This window comes from Fukomys damarensis, unplaced genomic scaffold, assembly GCF_012274545.1.
Source record: "Fukomys damarensis isolate Sample0158 unplaced genomic scaffold, DMR_v1.0_HiC HiC_scaffold_15, whole genome shotgun sequence".
Lineage (NCBI taxonomy): Eukaryota > Metazoa > Chordata > Mammalia > Rodentia > Bathyergidae > Fukomys > Fukomys damarensis.
Genome location: NW_022900927.1, coordinates 64,729,368 through 64,747,472, shown reverse-complemented (window position 1 = coordinate 64,747,472; position 18,105 = coordinate 64,729,368). Strand labels below are relative to the sequence as shown.

Genomic DNA, 18,105 nt, shown 5'->3' with positions numbered 1-18,105 from the left:
GCTGGAAGACTTAAAGATAGTTCTGAGTAACAACAATCACACTAGTTTGGGTTAAATTTCTTTGCAAACTGGCAATACATCAAGAGTTCACTAGCAGATGGGAAAGACAGTTTAAGTGTAAATTAAAGTTTACAAAAGTAACCAGCTGCCTTTCCTTTCTTAAATGAGCAAAAACAAGCACATCAGAACTATTTCTCTTCAAATGCAGTACCAGCCAACTGTGCTTCTTTTCTACTTGAGTCTATTTTTCAGAACATCCTTTTCTCCACACCTTATGTGAAATTTTAGTCCTTTAAAAAAGTTAACATACTGGCAGATACAGAAGTATCTTTGTTACAAATGAGAATTCACCAAAAGGAGAACACTGCCTCCTTTAATCTTCAGTGAGTTCTCAGCATGAAATCTAGTTAGATTACGTGGAGTGCTAACAAAGCTGGAAGATAGGCACCATTACAGTACATTTCTCGTATCTTAGTGGCTGATGTAAATCACAGTCCCATGGATCTCTGCAGCACTGCTATATTTTTCAGTGTTTTAACATCTTTCCTATATACAATCAATCTCTCTGGAGTTTATTTTGCCTCCAATCCCCTCTACCCCACAGTACTCAACTTACTAAGAAGTAGTTCTCTCTTCGGACCCCTGGCTCTTAGCTCTAGCCCAGTCCTGTACAGAAGACAGGTGAGGACTGAATTTTGTTTCCTGCTCCTCCCTGATGTACGTGCTGAAGCCCTGCCCTGCCATGTAATGGTCATGGGAGGTAACCAGGTTAGATGAGGTCAAGAGCACGGAGCATGGGGCCTGGGTCCGGTAGGATCAGTGCCCTATGAGCAGGGATATGACGGAGTCTGCTCTTTATCTAAGTACACACAAGCAAGAGGTCATATGAGTACAGTGAGATGGCAGTTGCCCACAACACGAGAAGGGGCCTCAGAATAATACTTGCTACTGCACCCAGCCTCCAGAACTGTGAGAAATAAGTCTATGCTGTTTCAGCCACCCAGTCTATGGTATTCCATTATGACAGCCCAAGTAACTATGACAGGGACAAGAAGAAAGTTAAGTTGTCTCAATGAGACAGTTTTGTGATGTTAGGGGTCTTTAAAGCAAAGGGCCACAAAACTAGCACAGCTATGCTTGGAATGTGCAGGACTGAGTCCAGGATCCTGCCCCCTTAACAGAATCTGAGGGTGCTCCACTTCTTTAAATAAAATGTTGTAGCATCTGCATATAAGCTGTGCAATCTTCCTATAAATGTTAAGTTGTCTCTAGGTTTCTTACAATATCTGCTACAATATAAATGCTAGGTAAATAGTTGTTAGACTATATGGTTTAGAGAATAGTAATAAAATATCTGTATCTGTTCAGTACAAATTTTTTCTAGTATTTTTGACCTGTGGTTGATTGCAAAGCCCATGGACAGGAAGGGGCAACTCTATAGCAGAAAAGGCACTGAAACACAATATCTGGGTTTTGTTTTGTTTGGTATTGGGGATCGAACTCAGGACCTTAGGCTTGCAAGGCAGGCGGTAGAACCACTGAGCCAAATCCCAGGCCCTTATTTGGGTTCTTTCTAGTTATTAGTTTCACTACTTTCTGAACTTGGATCTGTAGCAATTTACTCAACATTTCTGAAGCTAAATTTTCCATCTATTGGAAGGAATATATCTATCTCATGGACTTAGCAGAATGATAGCAGTTGAGAGAACACATCACAAAGTATAAGGCATCTTATATACTACTAATAGGAAAGAGTACAACTCAACAAAGAAAGCACCTGGAGCCACTCTAGCTCTACCCTACGTGGTTATGTGATCTTAGGCAAAGTTCTTCAAGTTACTTAAGATTAATTTCCTTATCTCAAGAGATAATACCAACAACCATGGCTTGTAAATATAAATTGAGATGGCATATTAAAAAACCTCTAAGGGGCCGGAGATTTAGCTCAATGGTTCTGCTGCCTGCCTTGCAAGCACAAGGACCCAAGTTCGATCCCTGGTACCAAAAATAAATAAATAAAAATTAAAAACATAAAAAAACTTTAGCATTGATGCTTGAGGCAGAGTAGGAGGCCGTGCATATTGTATCAGAACAATGGCCAGATGAATAAATACGTCAAGAAATACTAAATGACACATTCCACACAGGCAAAAAGTAGCTAAACATTTTGTAACCTGGATCTACCTTTTAATGAAAAGCCACTTAAGATGGACAAATGGTGATGTCAAAACATAAACTGCAATTTTGTATTAGTTTTGCATTAGGTTCTACAATGCCCATTTAGACTTTACAGTGTCCATCACTATACCCTTGTGTACACAGCCCCAGTATAGGGACACAGCTGAAATTCAGTGCATGCAAATAATTCCAGAGAAATACATTCTAATTAAGTGATTTCTATTTAGGTTAGTAAGCTATAAAAGAGCACGACTCAAATGAAGTTGAAAACAGTGCCTATAATGTATAATATTAGGGTGGTTGACAATATGTAAAATGAATAAGGAATGTTAACTATCTTTCAATATAAAGCAATTTAAACTGTGGATTAATAGATGACAGGAATAAACTATAGGGAATTTACCCAAGAAAGCTTCTTAAGTGCTGGGCAGTAAGAAGAAAAGAAAAAAGAGAGGCTGAGTGGCAGGAAAGAGAAAGAAAGATAAGCCAAGCAACATGAACAGAGACAGAGAGGGATATGGAAAAACTGAAAGAATCAACAAAAGAATCATATAAAAGCTTCCTGAATTAAGTTAACCGAAAGCAGAGTGGTTGCTTGTGACTTTCCATTGCTGACAGTACTAAGAGCAGGGTAGATCTTTATGAAGGACACTTTAGAAGGAATCACTGGAGTGGAAGACAGTCTGGGTTCACTACACAGAATTCCCTGAGGACGAGTCCACAAAGACGACCGGTAAAGGCTAGTAAGGGTGGCCAAAGATCTGGTTTGAGCTCTGATGTTTCCACTCATTAATTTTAACTTGGGTAAGTCAATCTTGTAGTTTTTTTTAATCTAGAAATGGAGGAGCTGAATACTGGAAATATCTGGTCAGCCAAGAGCCCTTTTAAGAGTATACTGTTAACTGAAGGTGTTTAAATTCTCCACTTTACTTTGCACGTGATCAAAAAATTTTAACAAGATCTGAGAAAAGATATTTTTTGTAAAAAAAAATTAATCTGAATCATCTAAAAACATCTACGACCCATCTAAGATGTACAGGTCAAGCACCAGAAGCCCACGGGAAGAGCCGACACCCAGCCACTTTTCCTGGACAGCTTGCTTCTATTATTGTCAGCGCTTTCTAGCACTTCATCAAAGCTCGGTCCATTCGCTGCATCAACTCTCAAATTCTGGATGCCTAAAATCAGGACGTAAACAGAAGCGACTGACAGATTACTGAGCGGCGCAATTCGGTACGCACATGAACTGTGCCGACAGTCTGCTTGGCCTCAAATCATGGTCTCCCACTTGTCACTTGTTTAGAAAAATAATTTGTGTGCCTTTATTTCCTCACTTGTAAAATAAGCAAAATAACTGTACTCGCTTTACAGTTCTGTTGTAAATGTGCTCATACTCACAGTCCTGGAACACTGACAGGCAGACAGTACATGTTATCTCAAAGTATTTATTTAAAGACAATTTTATTGATTTAATAACTCACGTACTATGAAGTTCGCCCTGTAAAAGTGTAAGACCCACCTGGTTTTAGTATACTTAATCACACTTGTGCACTAAGCATCACTATCTAATTACAGAACACTCTCAATACTCTCAAATGAAACCCAATACCCATTAGCAGTAAATCCTGATTCCCCTCTTCCTCCATCCCCTGGCAACTACGAATCTACTTTCTGTTACCACAGATATGCTATTCTAGACCTTTCACACGAAGAGTCACACATGCAGTCTTTTGTGTCTGGCTTCTTTCACTTAGCATTGTTTTCCAGGTCTATTCACCTAGTAGAATGTACAGGTTACTTTCTTTTTATGACAGTATAATATTCCACTGCATGGCTAGAACACATTTTGTTTATTTATTCACTAGCTGTTTCCACCCGCTGGCTACTATTCGTAAGGTTACCTTGAACATTTCTGTACATGTTTCTTGGTGGACATGTGTCCAGTTCTCTAGGAGTGTGATTGTTAGATTACATGTTAATTTAAACTTCACAGTAACTGTCAGATTTTCCAAGTGGCTGGACCATTACACTTTCCCACCAATAGCATATGAAAGTTTTTATTTTTTTTCATGTTCTAGTCAACATCTGCATTTTTTTTTTTTTTATTCCAGCCATCATAGTGGGTGTGAACTGCTATTTTATGGTGGTTTTGATTTGCCTTTCCCTGGGTGGCTAACACCAAGGGCATCTGAGTATCTTCTTTGGAAATATTCATACTCAAATCCTTGAGTGTAGGGGAGGGAGGGTTACTAGGGATTAAACCCAAGGAGTGCTGAGCTGTATCCCCAGTACTTTTCAAATTTTGTTGAGGCAGGGTCTTGCTAAGTTGCCCAGGTGTGACTGAAACTTCTAATCCTCCTATCTCAGCCTCCCAAGTAGATGGGATTACAGATGTTTGCCACCATGCCTGACTCCTGTGCCTATTTTTAGGTTCATCTGTCTTTTTTGTAAGACTTCTTTATATAGTCTGGATTATATGTCTTATCTGATATGTGATTTGCAAATATTTTCTCCCATTGCATAGCAAATCTTTTTTAATAGTATCCTCTGAAACACAGGCTTCTTTTAACATCAGTGAAATCCAATTTATCCATTATTTTTCTTTTATCATTTGTGCTTTTAGGATCATCTGTAAGAATCCATTGTCAAAAGTGGGGACATGAAGATTTATTTCTGTGTTTCTCTCCTGCAAGTCTTATGGTTTCACCTCTTCCACTTGGATCTTTGGTGGATTCTGATGTTCCATATGCAGTGAGGTAAGGGCCCAGCTGTACTCTTTCACATGTCCCTCTCTGAGTGTCACATCACCCCTTGTTAGCAGCTACGCTCATGCCTCCTGCAACTATCTTGACTACTATTGCTCTGTACTACACTTTGAGACTGGAAATTTCTGAGTCCTCAATTTTGTTTTATATTTTTCCAAAACTGTTTTACTCTGCGCCTTCTGAAATTTTATATCAATTTTAGAACTGGCTTGTCAATCTCTACAAAGAGGCCATTGGGTGTTATAAAAGGGACTGAACTGAATTTATAAATCATTGTGGAGAATACTAGCATTTTAGCAATAGTAATTTTTCCAACCCATGAGGTGGGATTTTTATTTATTTATACCTTCTTTAATTTCTTTCAACATTTTATAGTTTACAAAGCATGAGTTATGACCACAGTCATTACTCTAGGGCAGTGGTGGTGAACCCATGGCATGAATGCCACAGCTGGCTGTATCACTGAAAGCTCTAGAAGGTTCGCTGTCACCACTCCAGAGCTTGCTGAACACATTTTTTTTTTTTTGATTAGGTGAAACTCTTTATTTCAGATCATTTCTTTACATTCAGTCACACATTCATCTCAAACCTGAATTAATATCTAGAGATGCAAATTCTTATTTCTGATCTCATCTAGGACCCAAGTCCACAATGTTCACTTCTATTTTCAAGTCAGCGATGTTCCAAGGTTCCTATCTGATTTGTCATTTTCTCATTTGCGCTGAAACAAGGGCCATGTGTTCATGGTACCCAGAGTGAAGCCGAGGTTATGTGGATCGAACTAGATAGGGATACAATCATTGCATGGGATAGGATGAAGGTAACAGACTCCCCAGTTACAATGGAGTCCACAATGAGCAACACAAAACCAGACTGTCCTGGGATGGTTACGGCAGCATGATCCTCCTCAGCCCATCTAGAATCTGGTCCTGTCTCAGCTGGTGGACACCATGCCTGGAAACACAAACCTCTTCAGGAGCAGAATACATTAGGCTTAAGCTGCTTAGCCGGGCAGTGTGGCACAGCAGGCTCTCCAGGGTGGCTACGGACATGCAGTTCCACATGTAGCTGAAGGTAGTGAGCTGGGAACAGTTGCTCAAGGTGGGCAGAAAGGCATGGACCTGGGCATCCGTGATCCCACAGGCCTGCAAGTGTAGGGTAGTCAGCGTGGCTGTGAGGTTATTCAGGAAAGATCGGAGGGGCTCAGGCCTAAAATGCGTCAGCCTGATACCATACAACTCTTAAGTATTTCAGGTGCCTGATGCTTGGATGCTGTGGCAGCTGGCTCCAGTCAGAGTGTCAAAGCTGGTAGTATATTAGTGAGAGGGTCTCCGGGGGAATGGCAGGCACCTGAGCACCTGGTCCAGGTGGTCTTCCAGGAAGGAGACAGATTCCATATACATCTCCTCCAGAGAGAGAAGCTTAAGGAATTCAAAGGTGGTTTGGGTGACTAACTCCTTTCTCTCAGTTAGAGAAAGGGACACAGGCACACGGATGTTATTGAGAATTAGTTTTTTAAGATTTTTCATATGGCCCAGGTAAGGGGCAAAATGAACCAAGGTAAAGGGTGTCCAGAGGTTCCGAACATTCAGCTCCTTCACAGAACCATGGTTAAGCATTTCCAGGACCTCTGCAATACTTGCAATGCAGGGTACGGTGACACACAGCTTCGTACAATCCAGCTGCACCAGATCTTTCCTCTTTTGGATCCACTTGAGAAGGTAGGTTTGGAATGGAGTCTGAAATGTCTGACCAAGACTCAAGTCCACAGTCACCCTGAGGGGTCGCTTTTCTGCTGCCCTTGCCTCACTTTTCCCTGTGTTTCTCCTCTTCATGGCCTCTGAGGAGCAGACTTCCAAGCTGTGTCCAGCCCAGACTCTGCAGAACTTTTGGTGCATGTCCAGCATATCTAACACTTGCAGTTTCAACCTCCTGGAGCAAATCTTCTGGCTCAGCAGCACATCAAGCCCATCCAGCATAGCTTGTAACATCCTTTTCTGCACCTGGATGATATCCACCTCGGTGTCTGAAGTCTGTAGGTTCCTAATGGTCATCAGTGCTCCTAGGGGCAAAAGGGCGAGGACAGCACCATGGCCTTCAGGACCTCAAAGTGACCCCTGGTGAAGGCCTCCATGAACACTGGGGGGTAGAGCTCCCCTGGCAAATCTTCCACAGCCCCCATGGCCAAGTCTTTGTCCCTCAGCAAGCTCTGCGTTGCCAGTTTCAGTAGTGTGGGTGGTGAGTCGGTGCTCATCCTGGAGAATCTGCAAGGCCAAGGGTCCTGAGGAAACACAGGGGGATAAGGCTGTCGTTGTCCTCGGGGCTCGCAGGAAAGCAGCCAGAGACTGGGCTTCAGGGTCCTGGATGTTGCTCAAAAACCTTTATTGACTCCTGGTCCTACCTCCCTGATCAGAGACTGCTTTCAACTGGGTTGAACACATCTTAATTTATCAGAATCTATTCCAGATTTATAATTACTTTCTTTGAGATATGGAAAAGTTATTCCTATAGCACTCTTCCCTCTTTGTGTGGTATTATGGTTATATATTTTTTAATCCCACAAACTCAACAATACATTATAATTCCTTTTACAATTTTATTTGGGATAGAAGCTGAGAGAGGAGAGTAAATGCACACTTTACGGCTTGTGTTATATTAGTCTTTTTAAACAAGTAATTTCTGGTTCTCTTGTCTTCCTCTTCTTGGTTCTAGTTACCATCTGGAACCACTTAGTAATACAGCTTTGCTCCCGTTCACTTTTTTACTCTTTTCGGCAAGTCTGTTATAGCCCTGTTTACTCCTGGCTCAACAATAGATTATACGCATGCTGTTTTATACAAGTGCTTTTTTTTTTTTTAAAGATAAGGTCTCGCTGTATAGTCCAGGATGATCTTGAACTCAGTACTTCTAGTGAAGTGAGCTGGCTAGCACAAATTCAGAGATTTTTTTGTCTGTAGTTTGTTGTTGTTTTGATGTCTTTATCAGCCTCCCATTGTTAAAAGGTAGATTTGCTGGACTCAGGATTTGGGGTTGGTTTTTCCTGAGCAGCTGAGTTTGTTATACCACTGTTTGTTTCTGGCCCGTATCTCTGCTAAGTCAGCTGTAAATCTTACTAAGAATCGTTTTTCTCTTGCTGCTTTTAAGGTTTGTCTTTGGCATCTAGCATTTTTCTGTGATGCATCTATGCCTTTGAGTTCACTTACTTCCTGGATGTGCAGGTTTCTAATAAATTTAGGGGGTTTTCAGCTATGACTTCTTCAAATGCTTTCTCTTCAATCCTTCTTGAACTCACACTCAGCATATGCTGGTATGTAAATGTTGTCCTACATTTCTCTAAGGTTCTCTATTTTTCTTTTTCCTTTGTTTTTTTGTCTTCCTTACTCTCCACTGAACTATCTTCACGTTTATTCTCCCTTCTGCTTGTTCATATCTACTGCTGAGCCCTTTTGTAAAAATTTATCTGTTATTGCACTTAACTCTTCAACTCCGGAATGTCCCATTTGATTTTTTTTAAGTAACTCTATCGATATTTTCCATTTGACACGACACTGTTATTATATCTTCCGTTATAACTTCCTCAATCATGGTTGCGGTTAGTCCCCTGAATGTATGTATAGTGGCTACTCTAAAGTCTTTGTTAAGTCCACCATCTGGTCTGGCTCACCGCACTCTTCTTCCCTCTGTATGGGTCATTCTTTTCTGTCCCTTTGCATGTCTCATAATCGGAGGTGGAGGGAGGTTGAACATTCTACATTGTAGCAACTCCAGGTATTGCTAAACCCTCCCTCTCTCCCAGAACTTGCCTTTTTGGGGGGGCCTATTTGTTTAGTGGCTGGCTGAATTACTTGTGGTTGTGGTTTATTCCCCTTGTCTCTCCTCTCCGCGTGACGCCCTAATGGTGCACCTAGGATATGCCCACGGTTGCTCTGGAATGATAATGGCCTTGGCAGGTACCTCTGACAGTCTCTTTTCCTGACCACACTAACTGCTACATGATTGATCTACTGTCCTCAACCAGGTCCTAGGGCAAACTTGCTCCATAAACTGATCCAGTCTGCTACAGCTCTTCTGCAGAAGCAGTTCCTGGGTCAGTCTTTTAAATCTGTCCTTGCCCCAGGAGAATTCCTTCCAGCTATCACCCTTCCCGCTAGCAAGCTAGTCAATCTTCAGGTTAGCCTGTGCATCCAAAGAATCTGTCAATCTACTCTCAACTGTCTTCCAGCATAACCTGCACCTTTAGGCATGAACTCCATACTCCGCTTCCCAAGAAATCAGTTCCTTTAGGAGCCAATTAGACCTCTATGCTGTAAGGTTTGCTTCTGTTTCTCCCACTGAGCAAAATTTCTGAGCCCTGGCTCTGATGCTGGAGGCAGGGACAATGGTATGTTTCTCTCCGAGTTTTACTCGCTTTAGAAGTCAAGAGTTTGGTAGAGGTAGAGGTGTTGCAGTGCCATAGTTGCTTGGCTTGCCTTTCCTGGAACAGAATCATGTCCCATCAGCCTGCAAGGGCAAATGTAACCCTAGTATTTGCACCAGTGTCACACTCATGTACTTTTATTTGTACCTTAGAACTCTGGGTGCATACGGTCACATGGAAATTTCACCAATCAGTTCATCTTCCAGCTGTGACAGGGTATGGCTCTTGAGTAAAACTGGTGAAGATTATTTTTAGAATAAATGTTTTAAATGTTTGGAAGCAATTCAGAGGGCACACGGGCAGGAGTGCCCACCTCTCAGCTGCGCATATGAACCGAGTCTCAGCAGTAGGGAGCTGGGAGCAGGATGAGAAGTGCTCACACAATGGCCCTCCTGGGAAGACAGCCCTCCACCTGGGGCAGAGGAAAGGGAGCCTTGTGCTCCTTCATCACTGCCTGTCTGAAGGAGAGCTTCTCTGCCTTATTCAGCCGAAAGAGGAGGAGAGGACAGGTCTTGATGCAAATACCACAGGCAGACTTCTACTTTTCTTACTCAGTCTTAGATTTTCTTGAGTGAATGTTTCCTTCATTAACTGCATGTCCATGGAATTATTTTCAGAGACTTAAAATGTTTATTTTTAAAAATAATTTTCACCAGTTTCACTGGAGAGCAGGTGTATAGAGTCCCATACACTGTCACAGCTGGAAGAATAACTCACTGCTGACATTTTTATATAAGAAAATGCTCTTAAAATTCTAAAGTACAAATCAAACAAACTATTCTTATCAAAAACCCTAAAAAGTGATCTGAAGATCACGGATAGACTGTCACACCCATGACTTACTACATTAGAAGAGCTAGATTTAGTCCTTCAATGCTGTGTCAAAACATCTAAAATAAAAAGTAGAGTATGGAATAAAATTTAAATTGTTTTATTTGAACTACTATGATGCGTTCATCCTGCCCTATGATGCAGCTCAGCCCTTGTAAGTTTTGTGCCAGATTCCAGCTAGACAGAAACTTTGAAGAGAAAAATGTTTAGATGTTTGGTATTATGTGTGTATGTTTTAAAGAGATCAAAGTACTGAAAATTATCTTTAAAGACACTGGTTTCAAAGTGAGGACTATATTTCTATCATGTATCAAAATATTCCCACAGAAGAAGACATCAAATGACTTATGGGTTAATTTGCTAGGCCTAAAAGGCTTATCTTCTTTTAGTAAAATCCAGAGTTTGACAATGTCAAATAAGTAACTTCAGTATACAGAGCTTTCAAACAAGCATCCACACCTTGAGCTATTCCCAAGCACGGATTCAGTCGAGAAGTGACATTTCTGTCTTGGCATATTTTCTTTTGGAGAACCTAATAGAGGACATTTCTCATGCATATCCTATAGTCCGCAACAGCAGTCCTCAACAGGGATCTGTGAGAAAGTGCAAGCCAAACATGGAGCCTACAAGAATTACTCCAGAAATCTCTAATGTGCCAAGTATTCTTAAATCTGCAGGGACAAAGTGAAAAGAAAAAAATAACTAAAATGGCAAAATGGACTTGGGCGTTCATAGACATTCACTTTACTTCATACAAGTGGCTCTGCAAGTAATATTACCCTAAAACTAATAAAAAATATGATCTCCCCAAGCAGTATGTAAAGTAATAACAGCTCAGTTTTAGAGAAAATGCATTATCGCTCTTTCTTATACCTCTAATCACACTATTATAAAGTATTTTAATGTTATATAATTATATTCTTAAATAAAAGTATTTTAATGTTATATAATTATATTCTTAAATAATTATAATCTTTTATAATGGAAAAGTTTAAAATACAGAAAATAAAAATAAATATAAAATCCACAATAGCAGTGTAGTATCTAGGCAGCACCACCCCATAAGTTTCCTTGTAACAATTTCTCTGTCCAGTTTTTATTAGTTTCACACCCTTGTGGTTATACTGTGCCCTACCCTCAGTATGCAACATTGAGATGTGCTTCGAGAGTCGGTGGCAGAGCTAGGAGAATACAGAACACAGAACCAAAGCACATGTACCGATCACAACCACCCTGGCTCCTGACTGATCTCCATGTGCCCTTCAGTCATGAGAACTGCTTGCAGGCACCTGCTCTGTGCGATATGGAGTGGTGAGGGCTGAAGACACAAAGGTAAGTCCAGCGGAATTCCTGTCCTCACCATCTCAACTTGACAATTACCCTACGCTTCATCAGGAATGTGGACTTAGTTGTGTGAGTCTGAAGGAATGGAATATTCTTGAAAGGTGGCTCTTTTAAATTTACCTTTTTTGAAAAAAAATACCATATACCCAAGGACTTACCTCAACAACTGAAGTTTTCCCATGTTTGATAAGGTTCTTAGAAGGTGAACAAGCTGTAATTCCTTTACTTATTTTATGACATGTCTTTTTCAATTTTTACTGCAATTAGTACTCTTCACTGAGTTTGTGGTTTTATTTTTAAATCCAATGTAAAAGCTTTTGTTTGCAAAAGATGAGAATTTTTACATGATTCATTTCCCCTCCCCATTCTCTTTTTAGGGGTGAGGGGGTGACACTCAGGGCCTCGCGCATGCTAGGCAAGCATTCCACCAAAGAACCCAGCACCAGCCCACCCCCCTGCTCTGATCTACAGGATACATTTGTTTATATGCCACCAGGTAATCACAGTCTCCCGACTTAGGAGGAGGATGTAAAGCCAATGCTTTACTAAGCACAGGTGTTTATATCCAAACAGACAACTGACCCTCATGCACCTGGAACTATTTGCACGACATGCGCAGGTACTAGAAGTTGTATATACTTTTGCTCCCCCCAGTACTGGGGGTGGAACTCAGGGCCTTTGCGTTGAGCTATCTTCCCAGCCCTTCTCTGTTTTCTATTTAGCTGCTTAGGCTAGGCTCAAACTTATGATCTTCATGCCTCAGCCTTTCCTTCCCCAGAAAGAGTAAGCATCCCCCTTGCTTATTTCCTTTGCTGTCTTCCTATTTAAGTGGTTTTGCCTAAGTGGTCCCCGAAGGTATAAAATAAGAGATGAAACAAGGTACTGCATCATAATTTCACATCTTCCGAAATACACCTCCAATGGCAAGAAGAGGGAGCCATAGCTGCAGTGAGCAGTGAGAGTTGTAAACACTGTACTAGTTAGAAAAATCTGTTTTCTATTTGAAGCTCCGCCATTTACTACGGGTGTGTTAAGAAGCTGTCATTCGCGTGAACCTCAGTTTTCTCATGCATAAAATAGGAATGGTTATATTCTACCATATTAAAGCACTAATTGTGAGAAGTAAATCTTTGTAAAAAATATAAAGCACTACATTAGTGTCAGTGACTAGGCCTACGGATCATTAATTTAGAACCGTATCTCGAAAAGCTCAATGTCATCAACTCACTTCTGAAAGGGCACTGTTCCCTTATGCTTCTTCTAAGTTGTCACAAAGGTTTTTACGTAAGAAAGGTGACACTGTGTTTCTCAGACAGCACTGCACTACACCAAAAGGGATGCTGCTGTTACCAAGTATCTGCTGGCAGAAGGCACCAAAAACACATTTAAGAAAGAGAAAAAAGAAGTAGGACAGCAAAAGACATTGTGTGGTAATCCGAATTTCTTTTATTTTCACATTGGATTTAATGTGGATAAGTGTCAACTACTGTATTCTGTCTGTCTCTATGTTGAGAGCTTAAAATGCTTTTAGGATGTATATCCTTTTGAGCTGTCCAACAGTTTTGATATCGAAGTCTAAAAACAGCCTTTAGGCATGAAAAAGTCACTAATGGTTTTAACCCTGGAGACTTAAATGGATTTGTTTGCCAATGTTTTTCCATTAATGAAGATTACTTAGCCAGGTCCCTAATGACACTTGTTTATAACAGACCTCCTAGGAAGCAGAAATCCACACACTGTAACTGAAGTAACCACTAGTAAAGTTATCCTCTCTAGAGGTTTAGAAGTCAGTAAAGGACAATCTCCATACTGCAGGATTAACCACCCTCTAGATCAAAAATAATAGTAAAGAAAATTGCACCTGTATAGAACAGGGACAGACTTTTTGCATTATTCCCTAAACACCACTGTGTAACAACTATTTACATAGTATTTACATTGTACTAGCTATTACAAATAATCTCGAGATGATTTAAAGTATGTAGGAGTCTGTGTACAGGTTATATGCAAACACTCTATGAGTTTATATAAGGGACCTGAGCACCTGAGGCCTTTTGTGTCCCAGGGGAGAGGATGTTCTGGAACCAAACTCATGTAGATGCTGAGGGATAAGAATACTGCACATGGAAAACGTCAGGCTTTCCTACTCCCCTATAGGAAATAGACAGCATGCTATATTAGTAACTGTGTGGGAAATTTCTCAACTAAAGTGTATATGGGGTGGAGGAAACGCTGTCTTAACTCACTTACAGTGACAAGTGATAGCACAACCAAAGATCTAAAGTGCTATTCTTTTTTTTAAAATTTAAATTGAATTTATTGGTACAGTCTAGGTAGACAGTACAGTTACATTCATTACTGGGATCTTGTACCTTTACATGCCAGGTCTTGGTTCTCATTTTTTCCCCTTGTCCCCACCCTCCAAAGTGTGATATAATCTTGTACCTTTACATGCCAGGTCTTGGTTCTCATTTTTTCCCCTTGTCCCCACCCTCCAAAGTGCTATTCTTAAGACACTGTGAATCTACAGATGTAGTATGGATTCTCCCAACTGAACAAATAGCAGCTGACTTCCTAGCCTGAATCTCTATCATGAGTATTTTCTTTCAGTTAACTCTACCATTAGCACGTAATCCTATTTTTCTCTTTTTACTGTATCATAGTATTCTATTACATAAATACCCCATAGTTTCTTCAAATACTTTCTAACTGCTGGACATTTAGTTATTTCCTATCTTTTGCTATTACGTGCGATGTATGAATGAGTAACTATTTACTCGGGCTTAATCTATAACACAGAATAGATTTTAAAAGTGACATTGTTTCATCAAAGGGTAAAAGGCAGCTATAATTTTAATACATACTGCTAAATTCTCCATAGGGATTGTGCCACTTTGCACTCCTACCAAATGGGAGCCTACTCCCCAAATTCTAATTCAGTAGCTAAGGATTGGGCTTGAGCAGGCCTACCTTTAAAAAGCTATACAAAGAGTACATTCCTCATTGAGAATCCCTATTCTAGAAGGTATTCATTGCCTTGTTTACATTGTGCCAATCCAAAAAAAAGTCTCCTCTAATCTCCAAAGTTCTTATTCTATAAATACTTCTGAGTACTTAAATGCTGGGCATTCTAGACATCAAGGATATGAAGGTACATAGCTACCTGTCATCAGGAGTCCTCAGGGCCTAACATCTAGAAACACAGAGACATAACTATGAACTAAAGTGTAAGTATTTACAGTTGGAGAGTTACACAGAGTATTACGGGGACACTGAGGAAGGGACAGAACTGCCGAAGGAAGTGTCCCTGTGGAGTGGAGGAAGTAACCAGGTGGAAAGGAGAGGAGATACAAGGAACAGTGGGTGTTCTTGGTTGAAAACAATATATGCAAAAGAAAGAAGGAAGAAACAAAAAGGAATCGTACGTGTGTATACCCAGAGACGCTTTATATTGCTAGAACACGAGCTACAGGGACAGAGCACAAACGGGCTGCAAAAGTAGGCAAGCATCAGATCACTGAGCACTTAGCGTCACCTTAAAAAGCTTGAACTTTATTCTATAGGCAAAGAAAGTCACAAAAGGGTTTTACAGCTGGGAATGACATGGTCAGACCGCTGTTGTACATTTACAGACAATCGGGTGGAAGGGAATGTAACTGAAAAATGAAAAAACAGAAGCAGGGGGATCCCAAGTTTGAGGTTCCTTAATACAGCCCTGTCCCAAAAGAAAGATTAAAAATGGCTAGGAGTGTAAGGATGTAGATCAGTAGCAGAGCACCCGCAGTACTGCCCAGAGAAGGAGAAGGAAGAGGAGGAGAGGAACAGAGGTGAAAGAGAAAGGAACAAAGAAAAAAAGAAAAGTGATATAGTACTTCAGACAAGGTGTGAATTAGGGCAGACATAAGCTGAGAAAGGACTGAGGAACTCTAAGGAGGGAAAATGAGGCCGAGAGATACTAAATGCAACAACAGAGGCAAGTGAAAGTATGATTGGAAGGTGTGTGCTATTAAACTACTAACAACAACGTACTGAATTTAAACTATCTTTTGCCAGCAGCAGAAACCGATTTACACTGATTCCTTCTTACTGTCTTATCTGTTCTTGACATTTGTGAGGTCAAGACAGTTGTAAGGAGCCCAGTAAAACACAGAGGCAGAACTGGTGAGCTTATACTTGTTAGCATCATGCTTTACCAACCAGCAAGGCAGCCCCAGGCAACGCCGACAAGCAAGCATACCTCTGTGGTGCTGTGTCCGACACCCTCTCTCTCGCACTAACTCCTGTATGTGACAGTCTCTTGCCTCCACTCTCCTCTGTGTCAGGGAAGCCAGTGTCCTGGACACCTGCTAGCATATAAGTAGCTTCCAGCACGGGGAAGGATATGTATCTGAGGGACAGGAGTATGAACGGCTGCTTCCCAAAATTTAACTTATCCTAGCAAAGCTTTAAATTAGCAACATTTTGGGCAACCTGGAGTCCTGCCACCAAACAAAAACAACCTTTTGGCAGTGAAAAATGTGGGGACACAACCCCTTCTGAACCCTTCCTGTGTCTTCAATTTTTTTTTTTTTTTTTTTTTCTGGGACCTTGTGCTTGCAAGGCAGGCAGTGGAACCACTGAGCTAAATCCCTGGCCCTAACTCCTCTGATTTGCACAAACGAAATGGGCCTGTGCGGATGCAGCAGGACGGAGTGGCGTGAAAGCCCTACTAGCCCTGGCACCTGTCTTTATTCTCACGGTTACTAAGAAACAAACTGAAGGAAAACCAAACACGAACCAACAATCATCCATGAAAAGAAGCCCACCACTCACAAAGTCCAGGAATGAAACACACACACAGGATTTCAAGGTGTGAGATCATGCACGCACATGCACACACAAACATAACATCAAGTCTTACCTTTCTTTTATCTTCATCTGTTGATTCAAATTTGAAAGTAGCCCTATGCTGAGAGGGGGGAAAAAAGGGAAAACAACGTCATTTTAAATACACAGGTTTTTAATTTGGGCTATATTTAAAAATGCATCAAATAGTGTCTTCATAAAAATGTTGCTTTCCACACCTCAATATTCTTATTAAAGAGACAGACATGGAAGCAAATAATTATAAAGTGGTGTGAAAAAAACAGCTACAGAAATATATATAAGGAAAATACAGAACCAAGTCACTATCTGCCCAGGGAAATCTGGAATACTTTACTCAGAGTTTACAGCACTTGAGTTGGACCTTGAAGGACAAAGAGAAATTTGCAAAGAGGCAACTGAAAGCATTCTAGGGGAAAAACAAAGGTTCAGTTGTGTGAACCTGTATGATCCACTCACAAAATGAGCAGCTCTGTGAGACTAGAGCATGGGACACATGTTAGGGGAAGGAGGCGTAGAGGAAGACGAGAATGAAGCAGTCTGGGCAGATTTAGAAGAGCCTTCCAATGTTCTGAGTTTACATTTTCTTTTCTTTTTTTTGTGGCACCAGGGATCAAACTTGGGACCTTGCACTTGCGAGGCAGGCGGCAGAACCACTGAACCAAATCCCAGGCCCCTATATTTTCTTTTTTGGTATTCAATAAGAAAGCATCAAAAAATCATTGACAGGGAAAAGAATTTTGATATTTTAGAAAAGTAATCCTGTAAGAACGACAGTTAGACTCATGGCCCCATCACTTACTTACTAGCTGTGACCCTGAGCAGTTTTAACTGTGTCTGGGTGTCTCATTTGAAAGTAGAGGGTAGGGCCGGGGATTAGCTCAGTGGTACTGCACCTGCCTCACAAGCACAAGGTCATGAGTTTGATACCCAGTACTGGAAGAGGAAGGAGGGACCGGGGGGAGGGGAGGGGAGGGGAGGGAAGGGAAGGAAGAAAGAAGGAAAGAGTCAAAGAACCAAGGCACACCAAACACCACCTTAATGCCTAGCACACAGTAAATGTCATGGTTTATGATGATGATGATGCCAACTGTACTGAGGAAAACGTAACTAGAAGGGAAAAGTGTTGTGATTCTCCTGAAGTGACTGGAACACTTTATTTTCCACTTTGTAGCGGAAGTAGAGGAAAATGGAAGATAAAATAAGTTGGCCTGTCCATAAAAAGAGTGGTGATACCCAAAAAAGAGAGCATAGAATTTTTCATTCTCTGCTTAAGTTTGACCCGGAGAACAAGTGCTCTTTTGAATTCTCTACTTTTTCTTTGTATTCCTCTGATTGGTCACACTGACAAATATGTATTGGCAACACACCAGGAGTTAAGTACATTAAATACTAAAGATAGATCACTACAGGTGGTTCTGCGTTGGCAGCTTTGGAGAAGAAGCAATGTTTGAAATCCAACGAGATGGGGAAATGGTAGAAAAGTAGTTCTGAGGATAAGAAATTGTTGGAGAGCAAAGGGTCATCTGAGAAACCTCAGGGAGGCTGCTTCAGGTACAAGTGTAAACTAAACCAATCAAAATGGATGAAATCAGGTGCTAAGGGCGGGGATTTAAAAACTCACACCTGAAACTGCAGAGAGGGGACAGGTAAGTGGGGGAGGACGATGAGGGAGGTTCACAGGCCAGATCATAGGCCAGATCTGAG

General features: G+C 41.0%; 2 protein-coding genes across 4 annotated transcripts in view; both read right to left on the bottom strand.

The window, feature by feature from the left end:
* Positions 1-16,479, bottom strand: part of Ric8b (RIC8 guanine nucleotide exchange factor B) — a 103,548-nt gene extending 87,069 nt beyond the window's left edge. For all 3 annotated transcript variants that reach the window (XM_033763875.1, XM_033763877.1, XM_033763876.1), the window contains exon 1: positions 16,436-16,479. The gene's annotated coding sequence lies outside the window, so the exon portion shown is untranslated. The remainder of the gene's footprint in view (positions 1-16,435) is intronic.
* On the bottom strand, positions 5,831-6,997 carry LOC117286124 (PRAME family member 12-like). Its single transcript, XM_033763508.1, has 2 exons — positions 6,294-6,997; positions 5,831-6,152 (listed from the first exon to the last, which is right to left on the bottom strand). The coding sequence occupies exons 1-2, from the start codon at positions 6,995-6,997 to the stop codon at positions 5,831-5,833; spliced, it is 1,026 nt and encodes a 341-aa protein (XP_033619399.1).
* Positions 16,480-18,105: the final 1,626 nt, after the last annotated feature.